At 43.8% G+C, this 23,205-nt stretch overlaps 1 protein-coding gene across 3 annotated transcripts in view; it reads left to right on the plus strand.

Annotated features, from left to right (window-relative positions):
• ACSBG2 (acyl-CoA synthetase bubblegum family member 2) overlaps positions 1-23,205 on the plus strand; it is a 201,334-nt gene that overhangs the window by 34,089 nt on the left and 144,040 nt on the right. For 2 of the 3 annotated variants that reach the window (XM_033956696.1, XM_033956699.1), the window contains exons 3-6: positions 5,882-6,147; positions 8,033-8,121; positions 14,252-14,372; positions 20,263-20,343. In XM_033956696.1, the coding sequence (XP_033812587.1) occupies positions 5,882-6,147; positions 8,033-8,121; positions 14,252-14,372; positions 20,263-20,343 (557 nt within the window). Of the gene's footprint in view, positions 1-5,289; positions 5,450-5,881; positions 6,148-8,032; positions 8,122-14,251; positions 14,373-20,262; positions 20,344-23,205 lie in introns of all 3 variants that reach the window. The other variant, XM_033956698.1, reaches the window with a different exon arrangement.

The following is a 23,205-nucleotide window of genomic DNA, read 5'->3' on the forward strand; positions in this document are numbered from 1 at the left end:
CTGTCTACAAACAAGGGGCGAAGAATTGTTTGGCGGACAACTTGAGTCGTCTTCTGCAACCTCACGAATGGACACTCCATTCCTCGCCTCTTCATCACATTTTTTCACAGTGGGGAACACCTCAGATAGATCTCTTTGCAGCTCCCCACAACCACAAACTGCCTCAGTTCTGCTCCAGGATCTATTCTCCTCATCGCCTCGAGGTAGATGCTTTTCTTCTGGAATGGACGAATCTCTTCCTGTACGCATTCCCTCCATTCCCTCTCATTCTCAAGACTCTTGTCAAGTTAAGGAACAACCATGCCACCATGATTCTTATAGCTCCTCGGTGGCCGAGACAACCTTGGTACTCCCTTCTCCTTCAACTCAGCAGCAGGGAGCCATACCTTCTACCAATTTTTCCATCTCTGCTTACACAGAGTCAGGGATCTCTGCTTCATCCTAACCTGCAGTCTCTACACCTGATAGCTTGGTACCTCTCAACATAACTCCTCTTCAGTTTTCTCAACCTGTAAGAGACATTTTAGAGGCTTCTAGGAAGCCTACCACTAGACAATGCTATCACCAAAAATGGACTAGATTTTCTACGTGGTATTTTTCTCACAATAAGGAGCCTCAACATTCCTCCTTATCTTCTGTTTTAGACTACCTTTTGTACTTATCCACCTCTGGCCTCAAGTCTACATCGATCTGAGTCCATCTCAGTGCAATTGCTGCTTTCCATCAGCCTATTGTAGGAAAACCCCTTTCTACTCATCCGGTGGTTTCCAGATTCATGAAAGGACTTTTCAATGTCAAACCTCCTCTCAAACCACCTCCAGTGGTTTGGGACCTCAATGTTGTTCTTACTCAATTGAAGCTTCCTTTTAAACCAATGTCTACGGCTCATCTGAAGTATCTCACTTGGAAAGTGGTGTTTCTCATTGCCCTCACTTCTGCTTGAAGAGTCAGTGAGCTGCAAGCTTTAGTTGCTGATCCACCTTTCACTGTGTTCCATCATGACAAGGTGGTTCTTCGTACTCATCCTAAAGTGATTTCGGAATTTCATCTCAATCAATCCATTGTTCTTCCAGTGTTCTTTTCAAAGCCTCATTCTCATCCTGGACAATCAGCTCTTCATACTCTTGACTGTAAACGTGCTTTGGCCTTCTATTTTGAACGCACCAAACCACACAGAACTGCTCCTCCTTGTCTCCTTCGATCCAAATAAGTTGGGACAAACTATCTCTAAGTGTACCATCTCCAACTTGATGGCTGCTTGTATCTCCTTCTGCTATGCCCAGGCTGGATTACAACTAGAGTTGAGTCATAGCCCACAAAGTCAGAGCAATGGCAGCTTCAGTAGCTTTGCTCAGATCTACACCTATTGAGGAAATTTGCAAGGCTGCTACTTGGTCCTCAGTTCATACTTTCACTTCTCACTATTGTCTGGATGTTTTCTGAAGACGGGATGGCCATTTTGGCCAAACAGTATTACAAAATTTATTCTCCTAAATTGCCAACACTCCCACCATCCCATTCTGGTTAGCTTGGAGGTCACCCATATGTGAGAATAGGCTGCCTGCTTGTCCTGGGATAAAGCACAGTTACTTACCGTAACAGGTGTTATCCAGGGACAGCAGGCAGCTATTCTCACAACTCACCCACCTCCAGTGTTCCCGCTAAGCTGCGCTGGCGTGCGCTGGCGCACAAAATATTACATCGCAGCGCACAAGTTTCTCGTCACAGCGCACACACGTGCTTGCAGGCAGGCGAGCTGGCAGTCCATGTAACGCGTCGCAAAGGTAAGGGGAGGCTGGGGGAGGAATCGGACGTCGGGGTGGGGGTGCGAGCAGGGAGGGGGGCGATCGGAAGAGGCGTACGGCAGATGGCAGGGCGGCGAGAGGAGAATCGGGCGAGTTGGCTCATAACTTGCTGGCGCCCGATATTTTTAGCTCACAGTGAAAAAAGTTTGCTCACAACACCCGCCCGCTTAGAGGGAGCACTGCCCACCTCCCCTGGTTGGCTTCTCTGTTAGCTGTCTGAACTGAGGAGAAGTACCCTGTGCTGGGCGGGAAGGTACTCACGCTTGCGCGTTGCGGCTGATTCAAACAAGTCTGCTTGTGAGGCTTCCTCATTGGGGCTCCGTCGATGACGTCGCCCATATATGAGAATAGCTGCCTGCTGTCCCTGGATAACACCTGTTACGGTAAGTAACTGTTCTTTATGGGTGCTTCTGACTACAGATGCTAGCCTTTACGGTTGGGTGGGTCATTGCAAAGGTCATCCATCCAAGGCCACTAGGAGCCTTTGCAGAGAAAATGGCCCATCAATAGATTGGAGCTGAGAGCCATTTGAATGGTGTTATGTGCCTTCCAGGAGACGCTGGAAGGGAAAGCAGTCAGTCTTCTCAGACAGTGCCACAGCTGCACCTTATATCAACAAGCAAGAAGGCACCAAGAGTGCGTCTTTAAAACTGGAGGCCCAGCTATTATTTTGCAGGGCAAAGAGCCATCAGCAGCTCATGTAGCAGGAGTAAACAATGTTCAGGCCAATTTTTTCTCAGTCGATAGATGCCGGATCCAGGAGAGTAGTCCTTGTGCCTGGTAGTGTTCGACAGCATTGTTCAGCATTGGGGGAGTCAGTTGTTTGATCTGATAGCATCAGCCCGAATGACAAGACTGCATGATAGTTCAGTCAAAGATGCGAGTGGGAAAGCACTGGCATTGATGCTTTAGCACAGGGTTGTCCATTGTTGGTCCTCGAGGGCCACAATCAATTCTGGTTCTCAGGATTTCCTCAATGAATTTGCATGAGATCTATTTGGGAAATCCTGAAAACCCAACCTGATAAAGGCCAAGGTTGGATACCCCTGCTCTAGTACAACCTTGGCCCACCAAGGATCTATTGTATGTGTTCCCTCCTTGGCTCCTTAGTCATTCGGAGAATAGCGACGCATCAAACTGGTGAACCTCATGGTTCCAGATGGGCCGCTTCTAGTTCATCTACAAAGAGACCAGAGTCTTAGACTTTTTCTCCATCCGTTGCTGCTCTTGCATGGTCCAATCACCTTAGAGAATCTAGAGCAGTGGTTCCCAATCTTGTCTTGGAGGACCACCAGGCCAATCTGGTTTTCAGGCTAGCCCTAGTGAATATGCATGGAGCAGATTTGCATGCCTGTCACTTCCATTATATGCAAATCTCTTTCATGCATATTCATTAGGGCTAGCCTAAAAACCCGATTGGCCTGGTGGTCCTCCAGGACAGGGTTGGGAACCACTGATCTAGAGCACTTGTTCATCTGCAGAGAGACCAGAGTCTTAGACTTCCTCTCTATCAGTTGCTGCTTTTGTATGGTCCAGTCACCTTAGAGAATCCAAAACACTTGTTCATCTGCAAAGAGACCATAGTCTCTCGAGACTATGATGGGAGCTCAAGGCAGCCATTTCTTATGAGTGATCTTCACGGGGCAGGAGCGTGGAAAGATCGCTCCTGCCCCGAAAACCTGCTAGACCACCAGGTAAGGCTTAAGGGGGGGGGGGGGGAGGCTTACAGGGCTTAAAATAGCCCGAAAAATTAAAATGTTTTGGGTTTTTTTTTTGTTTTAAAATTGCGAATAACCGAATCTGTGGATGCTGAAACTGCGGATTCGGAGGGGGGAAGTGTACTTGCTAAACAGATGGAAGCCTCCATTTGAATCAATGTCTTCGGCTGATCTTAAATATCTCACTTGGAAAGTAGTTTTTCTCATTTCTCTCACGTCTGCTTGCAGACTCAGTGAACTTCAAACATTGGTGGTGGATCCACCATTTACAGTATTTCATCATAAGATGGTTCTCCACACCTATCCGAAGTTCTTACCCAAAGTTGTCACTGAATTTCATCTCAATCAATCGATTTGTTCTTACATTCTCATCCTGGAAAAACAGCTCTTCATAGTCTGGACTGCAAATGAGCATTGGCCTACTATTTGCAACGCACTAAATTGCATGGATCTTCTCCACAACTTTTTGGCTCTTTTGATCCTAACAAGTTGGGGAACCCTGTTTTCAAGAGGACAATTTCCAACTGGTTGGCTGCTTGCATCTCGTTTTGCTATGCTCAGGCTGGGCCGCAACTGGAGGGTCATGTTATAGCCCACAAAGTTCAAGCTGTGGCAGCTTCAGTAGTTTTTTATCCTCTCCTATTGATGAAATATGCAAAGCTGCTACTTGGTCCTCAGTTGATACCTTCACTTCTCATTATTGTCTGGAATCCTATTCCAAATAGGATGGACACTTCAGCCAAGCAGTATTAACAAAATTTTTTAAACTTTCTAAAGTTTTTAGAAAAGTGCAAGAACACTTTAGCAGCTGTCCGTACTGGGGCTCTGTGGATGACGTCACCCAAATGTGAGAATATCTGCTTGCTGTCCCTGGATAACACCCGTTATGGTAAGTACCGTATTTTCACGTAGATAACGCGCACCCGTGTAAAACGCGCACACGGGTATAGCGCGCGGGAAACCAAAATATATGTTAAAAAAATTTTGTATACCGCGCATGCTGCCTCGACTCTCCTGTCGCCCCCCCGACTCTCTTTTCGCCCGCCCCGACTCTCCTCTCCCCCTTGAAGTCCTGTCCCCACCCTGAAAGCCTGATGCCCCCCCCTGACGTCCGATTCACCCCCCCGCAGGACCGCTCGCACGCACCCGTACCCCGAAGGACCGCTCGTGCGCACTCACACCTGCACCCCCACCCTGAAGGACCGCTCGCACCCAGACAGCCTCTCGACCCCCCCCCCCCATCATGTAGACGCTCCTACCGGTGTCCTGCTGCTTCCTCTTCCAGCGGTCCCGCCCTTTCTCTTGACGTCAGAGAAAGGGCGGGACCGGCGGAAGAGGAAGCAGCGCAGGGCTCATAGAAGGGCCGGGACCGCCAAGAGGAAGCAGCAGGACACCAGTAGGAGCGTCTACATGATGGGGGGGGGTCGGGAGGCTTTCGGGGTGCGAGCGGTCCTCCAGGGTGGGGGTGCGAGCGGTCCTGCTGGGGGGTGAATCGGACGTCGGGGGGGGGGGGGGAGGTAACTATGTAAAAAAAATTTGTACAACGCGCAAGGTTATGCACGGTTTGTAAAATCGTGTATAACGTGTGCGTTATATGCGTGAAAATACGGTAACTGTGCTTTAGTGCTGGTTGCACTCAGGTGGCTGTTTTTGTTTCACTTTGTTGAAGCTATGTTGCATTTTTTTAATGAGTTGTCTTTGCAGAGCAGATCAAAAGTACATGATCAGGGAGATCCCCATGCTCCTCCTTGTTTCTCCTCTTTCAGGGGGTTGTCATTGCTTTAGTACAAACTGAGGAGAGGGGTCAGTGCCTGGTGATGCATAGAGGTGGAGTTGAAAATGTAGATGCCTTCTGCATTCATCGCGGGTGAAGACGCACTACCCATAGGTTCAGGACTTGTGTGCTTTTCTTGAAAGAAGATTAAGGTAAGATCCTAATCTTCTGTTACTAGAAATCAAGCAATGCACTTCATCTAGCCTGCCATGAAACCCCTCTTGTTTTGTCATCTACTCATATGTATTACATGTTAATTACATGCTTTTTCTTGGACCTCACAATGCAACAGCAAATACATTGAAAGGCTCTCCATGTATGCAGTTTTTATTGGAGGGATATGTAGCTATTACTACTTATTTCTGTGAGCTCCTGAGAACAAAAGTGGGCTAGGTCCTTTTTGATACAGTGGAAGATATTAGTGAGGTATAGTTTGGTAAAAAACATGCTGTGTCTGAATTGATAATCGGTATGGACATGGCTGTCTTTTGCTCTGAAGGCTATATATAATAGTATATAATTACACCACTTGATGGACCAAGAATTCTTATTTGCTGTTGGTGCTTATGCTTGTTGCTCTTCAGTGTCTTCTGAGGAAGTTTCACCAAGATCAACAAACTCTACATTGAATTTATGGACGTCACAATGCGATGGGGAAGTAATGCTGAGAATGGAAGAATCTGGAATGGCCAAATTGCCTCCAATTACTATTCACCAGTTGTTTCTGGAAACTGTCCAAAAATATGGTGATTATGTTGCATTGGCATCCAAACAGGGTGATCAGTGGATTAAGCTAACCTACAAGCAATACTATGCAGAATGCCAAAAAGCAGCAAAAGGATTTCTAAAGGTAACTTTTGATGCTATAATTTACTTTTTTCATACAAGCCAAACTGAAATATTTGGTAATCTGGTGATTTTCTTATTTTACAATTTTATTATGGAATAAAAAAGAATTCAGGAGTCAGCATAGTAGTGTTTTATTTCCCTTTAAAGTTAATAGATTAGGTATTGAATGCTATTACCAGGAGCCCTTCAGTTACCAAAATGAGAAATTCTGTCGAAGATTTTAAGTAAAGCTTACAGCCCAAGGTTAAAATTGTTGTATTCAGGTGGATTTATAATTCACATAAATCGCAACAAAAGAAAACAGTAGAAGAAAACGCATCAAAAGAGAGGGCATTGAAATAGTGGGTAACTGTGCTTTTTTATATGCCCCCTATTGGACAATCGGAACATGTATGAATTAGATTAGAGGAAGGCAACCTTTATACACAGAGGGCCACAAGAATGTCAGAGCTACCTCTAGTAGGCTGCAGCATTACTACACAAGAGCTGTGAGAGGCTATAACAGCCATTTTCAGACAGCCGTAAGGGGTAGAAGTGAGGGGGCTTCACTTTTACCCCCCTCTAGAACCACAAGGGATACAGGGAGGCCCAAGGGGGCCTATTTAGACCTTAGGGTTGGGGTAGGGAGGACTTATTCTAAGTGAGGAATGGGGCTTTTTTGGAGGGGGAGGTGCTGGGGGGGATTGAGATTTGTAGAAGTTACAAACTAGTTATGCAAGCCCATATTGGCTATAACCCACATAGGCTTTGGCAACCATCACCACCAAATTCAGCCTTGATATTCAGTGACAGGGCCTAGACATGGCCCAGCTTTGACTATTCAGGGCTAATCTGGCCAGCCATCAGCTTTAAAAATAAAACAAAAGCAAGGTGATCAGGCAGGCTTAGTATGCCTTTTGTCACTCTTAACTACTCAACTGTGTGATTTTTGCTCCTGCTTGCCTAACATAAATGCTTATGAAGCATCCTATGTGGTACTTACAGACTGTATTTAAAATAAAGACTCAATCTTGGCTTTTTTCCATTGTAAAACCGTTCTTGTTAATTTGGGACAGAGTATAACAATTTCTGAATACAGTTTTCTATTAGGCAAGTGATTTCCTCTGTGCAGCAATTTTTATTCACATCTTTGCTTTTTGTCTCTCCTTTAGCCGATAATCACAATAAAGATGTCAGATAATCACAATCATTCTGATACCATGTTTTAAAATGTGCTTCCAGCACCTGAACAAAAACTATTCTACACTTCCCCCTCCCCATTCGCAGTTTTGACACTCGCGGTTTCACATATTCGTGATTTTTTTTTTGGAGGGGGGGAACACCATAGTTTCGGACATCCCCCACCTTCCTCCAGCCTTCCTCCCAGTATCCTGGCCTTACCTGGTGGTCTAGCAGGCTTTTGGGGCAGGAGTGATCTTCCTACGCTCCTGCCTCGTGTAGATCACCAATAGGAAATGGTTGCCGTGAGCTCCCGTCGTAGTCTCGAGAGACTACGGGAACTCACGGCAGTCATTTCCTATTGGTGATATGCACGGGGCACGAGTGTAGGAAGATTGCTCCTGCCCCGAAAGCCTGCTAGACCACCAGGTAAGGCTGGGATGCCGGGGGGAAGGTGGGAGGGAGACGGGGGTGGGTCAGAGCCAGACAAGAAGTTACTTGTGGTTTTTCTCCATTCAAGGTCCGGCTCTGCCCCTATCCCCCGCGAATACCGAGGAAGAAGTGTATAATATAGGGATACAAATGAAATACATTTTTATGCATGAGAGAGTCTAGAAATATGTGGCATAATCAAGTTACAAAACAGTGTGTTAATGTAATCATTTTGTACATGCTTGAAGCAATACAAATATTTTCTTTTTTCTTCCCACCCTCCCCCTCCCCCCTAGCTGGGACTGGAGCGTTACCATGGAGTTGTGATCCTGGGGTTTAACTCTCCAGAGTGGTTTATTGCTGATGTAGGAGCCATTTTAGCAGGGTGAGATGATTTGTCTTGCTAACTTTCCTCTCCCAAATTATTTTATAGATAATTATGTAATTTGTTGTTGCTGATCTTTAACTTACAGTATTTGGAGATTAATAAATATTATAGTTCAAAATAGCTTATAGCCACTAACATAAACATAGTAAATGACAAGCAGATAAAGGCCCATGTGATCCATTCAGTCTGCCCAACAGTCTATTTTTTTTTTTTTCTTTGATATTTCTGCTGTAGAAGTCTGCCTAGCACTGTCATTAGGTCCCAACTACTGGAGCTGCCATCCAAGCTTACTCCAGCCTTTATAAACCATCCCAAATTTATTGTAGTTCCCGTCAAAGCTGAGTTCCAGCCCTAGTTCTTAAATTTATACCCTTCAATATCTGATTAGAGTTCTTCTGTGTTTGTCCCATGCTTTTTTGAATTCCATTGCAGTTTTGCTCACCATCCAGGCATCCACCACCCTCTCAATGAAAAATAATTTCTTAACATTATTCTTAAGTCTACTGCCCCATAATCTCAATTTCCAGGAAACAGGTATGTCATTCTGGACAAGCAGGTTATCTCCCCATGGCCGCAAGTCATATGCAGAAGGAATCCACTCTGGATTTTTTTTTTTTTTTTTGTGACTCTCTTACTTCACTGAGAGCTCTACTGTCACCTGCAGTTCTTCCCTTCTGCACCTAAGCCGCGCTTCCTTTTTTATTTGGGGTGTTCAATTTTTATTCAGTGTTTTTAAGTACTCGGACCTTTAGTGTCAGCATTGCCTGCATTGAGAGGAAGCAGACTGATGTCCGCAGCTGACGGGCCGATCCCTGGTGGTATCTGTTATTCAGCCTCCACAAGTTTTTTGGAGCTCGAGACTGTCCCCACTGTTTGGTATCCTTAGGAGGCTCAGGGGTGTCTTTTAGGGTGCTGGCTGCATTTTTCACCTCCCCCTCTTCTAGTAAGTCATCAGTCGGTCTGTGAGGGTGGGGTGCGGTCAGACATCGTGTTTGGCTAGCAGCCCGAAGATCAGCATTGAAGAGGTGTGTTCAGCATGAAGCAGTGATTCTTCTTCTTTCCAGCTACTGTAAAGATCTGAGGCAGGCTGCAGCATATCGCCAGCACAGTTCACAGTGAGTATGGCTGTTACAGCCTCTGAGGTGAATGGGGGGGATCAGGTTTTTGAGGGATCCTAAATTTTCCAATTTTTGACTTTAGTAAGTCACTTATTTTAGCATTTTTAGGCATGAAAATCATGACGGTGGCCATCTTGGATTTTTAGAGCTATAAAAAATTCAAGATGGCCACCGTCATGATTTTCATGCCTAAAAATTCTAAAATAAGTGACTTACTAAAGTCAAAAATTGGCAAATTTAGGAGATAAATTTAAAAAAAAAAAAAAAATATATATATATATATATATATATATATATATATCTCAAAGCTCTAAAAATTCAAAATGGCCACCGGCATGATTTTCATGCCTAAAAATTCTAAAATAAGTTTCCTGCACTTCTAAAACTCAATTTTTGCCTCAAAACTAGTTGGGATGGAGACCTTGGGGCTCTTCTACCCCAAATTCATGCCAGAATTGTGCAAATTCTGTGCTTCAGGAGCATCCTTGCACCATGTGTCACACTGCATGGACTGGAGATGTGGGAGCAGCCAGCTTAATCAAGCTCGGGAAGAAGTAAAGAAGGTGCAGTTACAAGTAGTTTTGAGATGACAAGGGAATGAATTAGGACGTTTAGAGCAGCTGGTTGAAGAACTTTTGAGAGACCTTATCATCCGTAGTTTAAAGAAACAATTTTTAATAACTGAGCTGATTTGATCATGGTAGGTAAGTTTTTGATCCATCACTACTCCTAATGCACATGTGTGCTGTGTTCATGTTTGGTTTCAAATTACCCCTCTCGAGGGTATGGAGTCATTTGCTGATCCAGGCGAGTGGATGCTTTCAATTACAGCATTTCAGGCCACTGTTCAGCGCTGGAGTAGTCCTCGATTTGACCTCATGGCGATGGTGAAAGCAGACAGGTTCTTCAGTCAAAAATTTGAGCCCAGAAGCAAGGGTCTAGACCAGGGGTGGGCAACTCCAGTCCTCAAGGGCCGGAATCCAGTCTGGTTTTCAGGATTTCCCCAATGAATATGCATTGAAAGCAGTGCATGCAAATAGATCTCATGCATATTCATTGGGGAAATCCTGAAAACCCGACTGGATTCCGGCCCTCAAGGACCAGAGTTGCCCACCCCTGGTCTAGACACTCTGGTTCAGCTGTGGCCTCAGTTCATCCTATTGTACATTTTTCCTCCTTGGCTGATGATAGGCCACATCCTTCAACGGATTATAACTCATTAGGGAAAGGTCATTCTGGTGGCTCCAGATTGGCCTCGCAAGCTGTGATATGCAAATCTGATGCATCTTCAATTAGGCCACATTCTATGGTTGCCGATGCTCGCAGACCTCTTTTCAGGGTCCAGTATGCATGGGGGATTTGGATCTTTTTTGCTCTTACAACATGGCTATTGAATGCGAAGCGCTAGAGCGCAAAGGATATTAAGAAGTGGTCATTGGTACACTTTTCAGGTCTAAGAAATTGACCACCGTCTCTGCTTACCCTATAACATGGATGACTTTCTAACACTGGTGTACCCAGAAATGGGTGGAGCTGTTTTCAGCTCTGGTTTCAGTGGTGTTGGCTTTTTTGAAAGCCAGCCTTGATAATGGCCTCACGGTAGCTTCCCATCGGGTCCAAGTAGCAGCGCTTTCTTGTTTCAGAGCTTGGAACAGCAAACCTACACTGGCTACTCATCCAGACATCACCAGATTTCTGAAGGGTGCTTTCCGTATCAGACCACCAATCAAACAACCGCTCCCTCCATGGGACCTTAATATGATTCTACAAGGTCTCACCAAACCTCCGTTCGAGCCTCTGGTAAAGGCATCCCTTTTGGACTTGAAGCTAAAATTTTTTCTGTTAGCAGTGACTTCAGTGAGACGAGTCTCAGAGCTCCAGGTTCTTTCTTGTAGAGAGTCTTTGTGTTCTTTTTCTGCAAAGTGGTTTCGGCATTTCATGTTAATCGGGAGGTCTGCTTACCTGTATTCCACTCCACAGATTCTAAGTAACAGGACAGCATTTTGAAGAAGTTGGATGTGAGAAGAGTGCTTCTTCGCTATCTAGAAGTCACTAACAATTTAGACTCTCGGACCATCCATTTGTGCTGACTCATTCGACTGAGGAGCACCCGCTTCCAAGGCCATGATTTCCAAATGGATCCATAGGGCCATTTCATCAGCTTACATATATCTGTAGGAAACAATCCCCTTGTTTCTGTTAAGGCACATTTGACCAGAAGTGTAGCTTCGTTGTGGGCAGAGGCTAGGGCAGTCTTTCCAGTGGAGATTGGCAGAGGTGCAACTTGGTCCACTCTACACACATTTTAAAGTTTTGCAGGGTGGACGTTGCAGCAAGGAAGGACTCTGCTTTTGGTGCTTCAGGGTTATGGGCCAGCGCTGTCAGCCCACCCTAGATTTCTGGGACTGTTTTTGTATATCCCGCTTGTCCAGAATGACATACCTATTGCACTGGAAAAAGAGACTATGTTCTTATCTTGATGATATCTTTCCAGTAGATAAATGTGTTATTCTGGACCCCTGCCCTGTCCTTCCTGTACCTGCCTACTGTCTCATTTTGTTTATTCTGCTCTCTAGTATGTATCTTGGATGCCAGTCAGCCTTTTGGGCCCTGAGGAATGCTGTATAATATGTTTTTAGCATCTACAGGGGTACTACGTGAGCTCCTTTGATGCTTCTGTTGGCTGTTAGTTGTTCATTATTTATTCCAGTGTTATGTTTGAGCAGAACAGTTTAGTTGTTTGGGTAGTTTCCCTTTTTCCCTTCACATAGTTTTGATGGAGCTCTTGCAGGCTTGGGCACTAACTGCAGGTGGCAGCAGAGCTCCCGATGAAGTAGGAGGGTCACCGAAAAAAATTCAGAGTGGATTTCTTCTTCATATGGCTTGCGGCCATGGGGATATAACCAGCTTGTCCAGAATGACACCAATCTTCTGGAAAAGATATTATCAAGATATGGCTTAAAAAATATACAGTATATATATTATCAAGATAAGAACATAATCTCTTTATGCGCTCTAGTTTTACCATATTCCCTTCTCTGGAAAAGATTTTAAGAATTTAAACATCTGTATCATATCTCTCCTCTAGAGTTGTTATACATATTCAGATCTTCCAGTCTCTCCTTGTATGTCTTTTGGCTCAAACCCCTTACATTTTCTTCACCTTTCTCTGGATCACTTCAAATCTTCTTATATCCTTTGCCATATATGGTCTCCAGAGTTGAACATAATGCTCCAGTTGGGGCCTCACCAACAACCCATATAAGGGGCATCAACACCTCCTTTTGTCTGATGGTTATTCCTCTATACAGCCTAGTATCCTTTTGGCTTCAGTCACCGCCTTGTCGCACTGTTTCTTTGCTTTCAGATCCTCACAAACTATCACTCTAAGGTCCCTCCCCCATTTGTGCATATCAGCTTCTCTCCTTCCAGTACATATGGTTCCTTGGATTTCTACTTCCCATTCTGCATTTCTTCGCATTGAATTTTAGTTGCTAGACATTAGACCATTCTTATAACCTTTTCAGATCCTTTCTCATGTTATCCACTTCGTCTGGAGTTCCCACTCTGTTACAAATCTTACTATCATCTGCAAAGAGGAAAGCCTTACCTTCTAAACTTTCAGCAGTCACTCACAAACATATTGAACAAAATCGGCCCCAGCCCCGATCCTTGAGGCACTCCACTACTCACATTTCCTTCCTTCCGAGTGATTTCCATTAACCACCACCCTCTGGCGTCTGCCAACCCACTTTGGATGAGCCTCCTATGAGGAACTGCATCAAAGGCTTTGCTGAAATCTAAGTAAATTACATCTAGCACACTACCTTCATCCAGTTTTCTGATTGCCCAGCCAAAGAATTCAATCGGATTCTTTTGGCACAATTTACCTTTAGTAAAGCCATGCTGCCTTGGATCTTGTAATCCATTTGATTCTAAGAAGTTCACTATCCTTTCCTTCAGCAATGCTTTTGTTATTTTTCCAGGCTTGCTGGCTTAGTTTCCTGCTAGAGAATGACACGGTGACAAAATTCATCACCGTTCCCGTCCCCACGGATAACCACGGGAAATAATCCCATGTCATTTTTTAGTGTCTATTTCAACCTTGGTCCTTCTACACCAGCATTCTTCAAAGCAAAGCTTGAGGGTCAGTGGTTGTGGCCATCATATTCTGAATCTTCCCTCTCTCCTTAAAGAATGACATGAAGATGGTTTCCCGCGGTTATCCGCGGGGACGGGAATGGTGATGAATTTTGTCACCGTGTCATTCTCTATTTCCTGCCTCATCTCTGTGACCACTTTTTGTGAAGAGGGACCTCATCCACTGTTCTCCAATCCCATGGAATCTCTTGTATCTCTAAGGATTTATTGAACAAATCTTTAAGACGACCCACCAGAACCCTCTCTGGTCTAGTCACTGATCTGGATAATGAGACAGAAAATTATACTGAACCTTTTTGCTTAATAAAAAAGGCATAGACTAAATTTATGCATATTTTAAAAACACATTTTCATTGAACTTAATTAATTATTTAAAAAATATCGAAAGAATAATTACTGGCAGGTTCTATAGTCCTTTTGCTAAAATTACTGAGATGCAAAACCAAGAAAACAACTTTTGGTTTATAGCATTTAAACTTCATGCCAAATAAAAGCAATGGACCTGATATGCAGCTGGTGGCTGGAGTTATCCCCAAAAATTCAATGCTGGATAATGTGTGGGCTCTGACATTTTAATTTCTGGGTAGCCAGTTAAGTGTTGTATTTAGCACTTAATCGGGTTTGAGCTGCATAAAGATAGGACAGACTTTTATGCAGTTACTTTGGCTGATTAAGTGCTGCTTGAATATGCCTGTTTATGAGGCTATTTAAATAGCAAGGAACTTCTGGCTGTTTTTAGAACAATTTAATAGGCCCAATACATCCATATTTAACACTTGTTCAATTGTACATAACAGTAATACATAGGTTAGGTGTACAATAAGATTTTTTTTGCTTTGCTCACACAGAGGTCTGGCTTGTGGAATCTATACTACAAATTCAGCAGATGCTTGTCATTATGTGGCAGAGAACTGTGAGGCCAATATCTTGGTTGTGGAAAACCATAAACAGCTACAGAAAATCCTACAGGTAGAAACACCAGTTTAAACTTTGAGCCCTTTTATTAAACCTTTACTTCATAACATGTTTGTGTTGTTTGTGAAAGCTGATTGCAAACCAGTGTGTTAAAGGTTTGGTTTTTTTTTTCTTTTAAATATTTTTTTGCTGGGGATGTCAGCAGAGAATGGACATAGAAGTGTTAACTAGCTAGTGCATTCAAATTGGTGCACACCAGCTGGCTAATGCAGAGTTAATGCAAGAGCACATAGTGCCTCCTAAAGAGGAAGCAGTAAGTGCTCCTCCCACATTAACTTTTTTTTTTTTTTCATGTACAGCATGTTAATGCAAACATTTAGTTTGCGACCTAAAAAACCCCTGAAATATCTATAGTATTGCTGAATTAGAAATGGACTTGGCACACAGGAAAATGCATTAAAATGCACTGAGCCCATATTCTAATGCAACTTAGTAAAAGAGCCCTTTAGTTGGGCTCTGCTTTGCCAAGCAGATCAATTTTTTTACTATATGGTTTACAGAGTAATGTTTAAATGATAGTGAATACGAAAGAAATTTATTTGCTCAACAGCATTTATCGACCTTGTGTATTCTTTGTAAGAAGAGTCGATTAATGGTTTTGAGTCATGAAGTTAAGGTCAAATTCTGGTTTCTAATCCAGGATGTGCCAGCTGTGACTTTGATTAAAATCACTTGACTCCTTTTCTTGATCTCAAGCTGTGAGGCCTATCTACTAAGAAAAAAAGAAAATCTTTGCAGTCCACCTTGTACACACTAAGGAAATGTTATAAAACTGTTTACCTGTTCCTGGACAAGGGAAACAGAAAGAAAGAAAGCAAGCGGGGGAGACAGAAAGAAAGGGGGCATGGAGAGAGAAAGAAAGACCATTGATCTAAGGATCAGCAGGTTGTCTCTCCTCCTAGGTGTGCCTCCTTGTCAAAGTCACCCTCTCTAAGAGGACTTGCTGCATCGATAGTACCTTCAGTAATGGTGCATGCTGCCCAGCAGGCATCACAGGCCTCGATGGCCCCTGGGAGGGATCTTAGGCATCTGAGCCAAGCAGAGCCTTAGGCCCCTCCCTGTGATCCCTCCTGCTGTCATTGTAATTTAGAGGTGCGGGGAGGATTGGGGGTGTGGGAGTGGTTTTGGGGGTGCCGAGGGGGGTCATCCAGAGGTTGGTTCCAGGGGTTGGAAGGGGGACTGTCGGGGGGGGGGGGGGCAGCTCAAATTATTTTATTTTTTTTAAATGGGGACCGATATTGGGTGTATGTAATACACTCATAACATCTGTGCCATTAACAAAAAAAGCACAAATAACTGAGTGGCAGGAGGCTGTTTTGGGGCTTCCCCTGCTGCTCAGCTTTTCAGGCTTCCTCCATACCGGCTCAGCGCATGTGTGAGAGCTGGTTTATAAGCGAGTGATCGGATGGGATTACAACTGCCCTTCGCAAAACTCATTTGTATAACTCATTTGTATGGGCAGCGGCTTCAGTCTTTGGACTGCTATTTAAAAAAAACAGAAAAATTACAAGAAATCACTATCTCCATTTCCTGAGGGAGTCCTCACTGGAGGTTCCCCAAATACTGCAGCAGTAGGGAAAGGCGCAAATGGTATCTTGAACCAGTAGTATGAGCCTTGAAAATATTAATATAATGGGTTTTTTCTTAGTTAATTCATAATGGGGTACTTTTACTAAGGCATGCGTCCATAGAATATAATGGACATGTTAGCATTTACAATGAGCTAAATCGGCTAGCGGGCCTTAGTAATTTGGGGGATTCGGTACCTGTAGAGAATCCTCTACAGGCTGCTTTTTGTTGTTTTCATTTGATTGGGCAGGCTCAAATTCTGCCAGCTCAATCAATCAAATTAAAACAAAAAGAAAATGCCTTCAAGGATTCACAACCAGGAACTGAATCTCCCCCCCTCTCTCCAGCCAACTGTAGTACTACTACCGCTACTACTACTATTTATCACTTATATAGCGCTGAAAGGCGTCCGCAGCATTGTACATTTTGACATTTAACAGGCAGTCTCTGCTCAGAAGAGTTTATAATCTAACCTGGATAGACAGACACACAGAGTTAAATATGTGGAACTTTTTATAGGTTAAAATAGGTGGGCTTTTAACTGGGCTTTGAACACTGCCAGAGACAGAGCCCACCTTACGGATTCAGGCAGCTTGTTCCAAGCATATGGCACAGCAAGGTAGAAGGGACAGTGTCTAGTTGGCAGAGGAAGAGAAGGGCACAAAAAGGAGGGACATCTGCTGATCAGAGCTCTTGGGGGGGTAACATAGGGGGAGATAACTGAAGAGATAGTGAGGGGCAGCCGAGCGAGTGCATTTGTGGGTCAGTAAGAGGAGTTTGAATTGTATTCGTAAACGGATGGGAAGCCAGTGAAGTGACTTTAGGAGAGGAGTTCCATGAATATAGCGGCTCTCAATGAATATGACCTTCTTAGCTTTCTTACGGAACTGAGGTACTGCGAGCCTCTTCAGACAGGAAGGCAGTTGTGCATGTGTGGTGCGGATAGTCGTGAGCATTTTAAAAGTTTAAAAGTTCACTTTTCATACTGTCCATACCGGGCTGCATGGTTGATATCACCCATCTGTGAGAATATCTGCCTGCTTTCTCCGGATAACACCTGTTACAGTAAATAACTGTGCTCTATCATTCCACCTTCCTTTCCACTAATTTCTCAGACTATGATGTACACTGACAAGAGCGGGATTGTTGGAGGTGTGGAAACTCCCACCCATGCTTGGAGTCTGCGTATGGCATTTCCTGAGTTTTATTAAGGCTGCGTCAACTGTTTGTTTGGCTTGGCATGGCATGGTATAAAATCGTGTCAGGCTCCATTCCCTTGCTTTCCATAGAGAACCCCCATTACAGCTAGGTAATCCTGTTTACCCTTCCCCAGTCTGAAGCAGTGGTATAGCCACAGGTGGGCCCAGGCCCACCCATATGAAATAGTTGGGGTTCCCAGAGCCTTTCAGCTGAAAAATCCTACCAACTTTTCTTCCCCCATATCTTTTTAAATAGCAGCTCTTTGCCAGCTGCAAGCAGCATTTGGTACACACTGTTTGTAATGGCCCTTTAGCCTTCACTGATGCACTTCCTGTTTTTGTGAGGCAGGAGGACATCAGAGGGAATCAATTGACTGCTGCTGGCGAAGAGCTGATGTTTAAAAAGTGTGGTGGGGGATGTTTTGAGATACTGGATGACCTGCTGGTGGGTAGGGAGGTAGAGACTGAATTGATTGTAGAATGGGGTATCTGGCTATACCCCTGGTCTGAAGATTTCATATAGTATGTCAATTGCTGAAAATTGGCTTAGGTAAGAGTACTTTAGAAGTGGCTCAGCTAGATGGTGTTTTACCATAGTAAAGTTACTTTATAATATGTAGCATCTTATTTATTTTATATTTATTTTTAAAGGAGCCAACACAAAAGAACTGTTCAACATTGTTACAAATTTATTCGAAATCGCACACCACACTCAACCCCTGCACAATACCAAACTACCCTCAGCAAATGATCTAGCACAACATTTTGACTCAAAAACCTAAGAAATAACTACCCGACAATTGTTGCATATGAACATTAATCAATTGATATACCAAGAAATGAAATACCAGCGGACATGATCTGGAGCTCCTTCCACAATTTAGATTGGAATAACTACACCAAATTATACAACAAATACTCTAAATCATACTGTGTCCTGGACCCATGTCCCCTAGAGATTATGAAAACAGCTCCACTAGACTTTAAATTATTCCTATTGAATTATCTAACCAATAACCTAAACAATGGAAAATTCCTCACCAATAATGGTCATATTATAATAACCCCAATCCCAAAAAATTGCAAAGAATCAGCAACATCAATAATCAACTATAATGGAAGGATTGGTACACACCCAACTAATGGAATATCTCGACCAATTCTCTCTTCTACACGAAACTCAATCTAGTTTTAGGCCTCTGTTTAGCACTGAGACAGTAATTGCGGCCATTCTGGACAATTTGCGTTACTTGTTCAGCAAGGGCCTTAACGCCCTTATCATGCAATTTGACATGAGTTCTGCCTTCGACTTGGTGGACCATGGAAAACTGTTACAATGCATTGGCACAATTGGAATCAGAGGAGAGGTACTGAACTGGTTTCGAGGTTTCCTTACATCACGCACCTACCAAGTCCGTTTTAATCACGATCTCTCTGACACGTGGAGCAATCCATCTGGCATGCCACAAGAATCACTACTATCCCTTTGCTCTTCAATGTTTACATGTCCTCATTGGGTACACAACTGTCCCAGCTGGGGATAAAACTATTTAGCTACGCTGACAGACTTCACGATAATTATCCCAGTCACCAACTCTGTCTCAGAATTCATCCCCAAAGCAACAGAAGTACTAAATTGGATGGAGCAATGGATGACTGAATTCAGACTAAAATTAAACTCGGAGAAAACAAAATTTTTCATTGCATTACCATACCCACTTGACACTAAAGCACCAATGTGCATCAATAACCTTAGTTATTCCATTCAACCCACTATGAAGATATTAGGAGTAACAATGGACCAGAACCTGACCATGAAAGACCAGGTAGACTCCTTGATCAGAAAAATCTTTCTCACCCTCTGAAAGCTTCGGTCCATCAGAGCTTACTTTGATGTCTCATCATTTTGAGTTCTGGTACAATCCCTTATACTGAGTCAACTTGATTATTGTAACATCATTGCCTACTTGGCACTCTCCCAGAAGAATATGTGGCGACTGCAACTAGTTCAAAATGCAGCGGTTAGACTACTTTGTGGACTGAAGAAGTTTGATCACGTAACACCTTCCTATCGACTTCTACACTGGCTGCCGATGGAGGCACGTGTGAAATTCAAGTTTGGTTGTTTTTGCTTCAAGGTACTTTACGGTTTAGACCCTAAATACATAACAGATCTTTTCTCTTTCACAACCTATAGACACAAGCTCGCATCCGAACTTTGTTTCTCCACCGGTTAGAGGTTGTAAATTTAAAAGTCATCACCAACATCTTTTCGCATCTCAAGCAGCATCATGGGGTAAAGACCTTGAACAATTGCACATGCTTACTACCTATGGGGAATTCAGGAAACACCTAAAAACATATCTGTTCCTGAAATACTTAGGAAACCAACCTGTACAATCTTAGCCCTCAACAAACGATCGCTGTACATTCCATTCAATCTGTAACATTTCCAATCATTATAAACTGCATAGAACTTCACGGTCCTGCGGTACATAAATTGTTATTATTATTACTTTGGCTATCTCACAGTATCTGGAAAATGCAGGACTCCCCATTTCTCCAGATAACTCAAAGCTTCTACTTCTGCCTGAAATTTGAGATATTTGAGAACTTCATTTTTCAACATTGTTAGCTGGAGCTCCAGTGCATCAAGCTTGCAAAACAGTTGTGCTTTTAATTAATGAAACCCTAGAATTCATTTCTCAGGGCATCAAAGACTTGAATGTGTCAAGGTTGAATGTATCAAGATTGAAAGAGGGCACTTTGAACACACATTAGGGTCCTTTTACTAAGGCGCGCTAGCTGATTTAGCTCGTACTAAATGCTAACATGTCCATTATATTCTATGGACGCGTTAGCATTTAGCGCGCCTTAGTAAAAGGACCCTATTATGAATTAACTAAGAAAAAACCCATTATGCTAATATTTTCAAGGGTCATACTAAAGGTTAAAAAAAGTGCAAGGTATTTTGAAATTATGTAAGGGGTCCCTTTTTTTCCAGACACCGTATATAAGATAAAAATAGATAACTGAAATGTATTACACACTTTGATTTATGCAACATCTCTATTTCAATTTTTCCTCCAATTTGAAACAATTCTTGTCTTTTACAGATTATGGATAATCTTCCACATCTGAAAGCTATCATACAGTACAAAGATGAGTTGAAAGAAAAAAGACCAAACCTCTACACGGTATGTGACTGGGCATCACAATAGCAGATGTTTAATGTGAACAAGTGATGTGTGTGCGAAAGAGGAACTCAAGGTGATGCAAGGTTCTAAATTATGAATAACCACCTAATAAAAGGATCTAGATGCTTCTGTTGGTACATTGAAACCCTCTGCTAATATGCAGTGATGGCTAAGAAAGCAAATGGAATGTTAAAAATTATTAGGAAAGGAATAAAAAAAAAATAAGAATATTATGCCTAAGTGTCACTCCAAGGTGTGACTGTACCTTGAATACTCTGTGCAATTCTGGTCATCACATCTAAAAAAAAATAAAAAATAGCAGAATTAGAAAAGGTACAGAGAAGGGTGACAAATGATAGAGGATGGGATGACTTCTTTATGAGAAAAGTTAAAGTTGAAGAGCCCTGGCAACTTGGATTTATTTGTATATTAATACTTTTCAAATATCTAAACATCTATATTGTATTCAGGTCTTCATGTCTCTTCCTATATATAAATAAATAAATAAATAATAAAAGCTTACCGGTGCATGCGCTGTTAAAACAGCGTGATCCGTGCCGCTGTGGTGTGTGATCCGTGGCCGTGTTCCATTTTAGAACCCGGCGGCAAGGAACATTCTGTCCACTCCCCTTCTCCCGCCCTCACTCACCAACTGGAAGCGCAGGCAAGCTCTCTCCCTGCCCGCGTCCTCAGCAGGGAACACACCTCCTGCCCTCGCTCACCACTGCCGCTGCTGCTGATCCTCCTCTTCAGAGCATCCTGCGATCGTGGCTGTCTTTAAAGAACCTCGCAGGCTGCTCTCCAACCTCAGTTGCACGTTCCCTCTGATGCACGGGATAGCGTCAGAGGGAACATGCTACCGAGTTGGAGAGCGGCCTGCGAGCTTCGCTAAAGCCGGCCACCACGATCGCAGGCTGCTTTGAAGAGGAGCAGGCCAGAAGATGCCGGGATGGAGGGAGGGTAAGAAGGAGATCAATACAGGGGGCCAGGGGGAGAGGGAAAGGGAAAGGGGGCTGCTTTGGGGGGAGGGGAGTGCTGGGTGAAGACAGAAGGGGCCATGGAGAGATAGGGATAGGGAAAGGGGGCTGCTTTGGGGAGGAGGTGTGCTGGGGATAGACAGCTTTGCTCAGGGGGGAAAACGGAAGGGGCCATGGAGAGACAGAGAGAGGAAAAGGGGGTTGCTTTGGGGGAAGGGGTGTGCTGGGGGGAGACAGAAGGGGCCATGGAGAGATAGAGAGAAAGGGGGCTGCTTTGGGGTGGAGGTGTGCTGGGGACAGACAGCTTTACTTTGGGGGGAAGACAGAAGAGGGCCATGGAGAGACAGTTAGGGAGAGGGAAAGGGTGCTGTTTTGGGGGGAGGTGTGTGCCGGGGGAAGACAGAAGGACACAGACAGCAGCTAAGGAGAGAGAGATAAAGAAACACAGACAGACAGACACATCTATTCTAGCACCTGTTAATGTAACGGGCTTATAGACTAGAATATATATAAAAGGGTATACAGATAGAGGATATACAATACAGATGTTTAAATATTTGTAAATATTTTAACAGTATTAATATACAAATAAATCTTCCGGAGAAGGGGAAGCAGTAGCACTAAAGGACACGACTTGAGGATGCAGGGTGGTACATTTAAGAGTAACATCAGAAAATTCTTTTTCATGGAAAGGATGGTGGATGACTGAAATGCTCTCCTGATGGAGTTGGTGAGGTCAAAAGCAGTGGAATTCAAAAATGTGTGGGATAAACACAGGATTCCTATTGTCACCAGCGAGGTCAGGGCAATGGGTCTCGAGCCGCTGGGACACAGAAGTTTTGGTCCTTGTGTGCTGCGGCTTGGCGACACAAGGATAAACAAGCCAGGATTAGCCCAAAAAGGAAAAACACACTGCAAACAGGTAAGTAAGAAAACCAAAATCTGGACTGGATTTAATGTGCAATATTCAAAATCAAAATAGTTGCTTCACTCTTCAGCTTGAATATCAATCCTCAAAACAAAGTTGTCACAAACTAAACATGTCAGGCAATGACCATTAACAGGAAAGTCTTGTAATGTTCAAAAGAGGTAAACTCATTAGTCTTATAATCTCTCCCACTAGAGAGTTCCAAAAGAAAAACACAGCCAAAACAGAAAAGAGGAAAAACAAACGGTGCAGCACAAATCCTTATTTTCCTCCCAAGCAGACTCAGCTTAAACCAATGCGACGGCACTGATTCCCTCCAGCATCCGAAGTGCTGGGGCAAGGTGGTGTGCCTCACGTGATGAAAATTTGCCAGATATTGGCCCGCTATCCCACCACATATAACGTGAGGCTAACCCCACACATCTTGACTACAAAAACAGTTGTATTGTAAACCAAAAATAGTCCATTCAGCAAACACCCGGATATTTATAATCCATAGTTTAGAGGCTTTAAACACTTGCCTTGGCTTAGCAGACTTCCATGGGCTGCACGCTGGATGGTAACTCTGTCACTGGCTCCGGCTCCAAATCCAGTTCCATACCCTGGACTTCTTCCAAAGGGCCTACCGGTGATTCTGCTCCCCCAGCCTCAACCAGTTCCATGGATTCAGGAACTGAACAGCTAGGCAGAGCTCCCAGCCCTGAGCCTTGCGACTGCTTCTCTTGCCTCCAGCTCTCCTTCTACCCCTCTAGCCAAGCAGACCTAAGGTTTAGAAGTTGGGGACCACGCCCCAAACGCTCAGGTGTGCCGGATATCCTGATTTTTCTTCCCTGACTAAGTGGGGGAAGGGAAACCTGCAGTTTAGCCCTAGCACTCCCTCTGCTGGACCCAGGAGTAAATGGCAGGCAAAAGGTTACCTTGGGGGTTAAACAGCAGCTTGGGCACTATCTGCTCTAG

Source organism: Geotrypetes seraphini, chromosome 8, assembly GCF_902459505.1.
Source record: "Geotrypetes seraphini chromosome 8, aGeoSer1.1, whole genome shotgun sequence".
In the NCBI taxonomy this organism is placed as follows: Eukaryota; Metazoa; Chordata; class Amphibia; order Gymnophiona; family Dermophiidae; genus Geotrypetes; species Geotrypetes seraphini.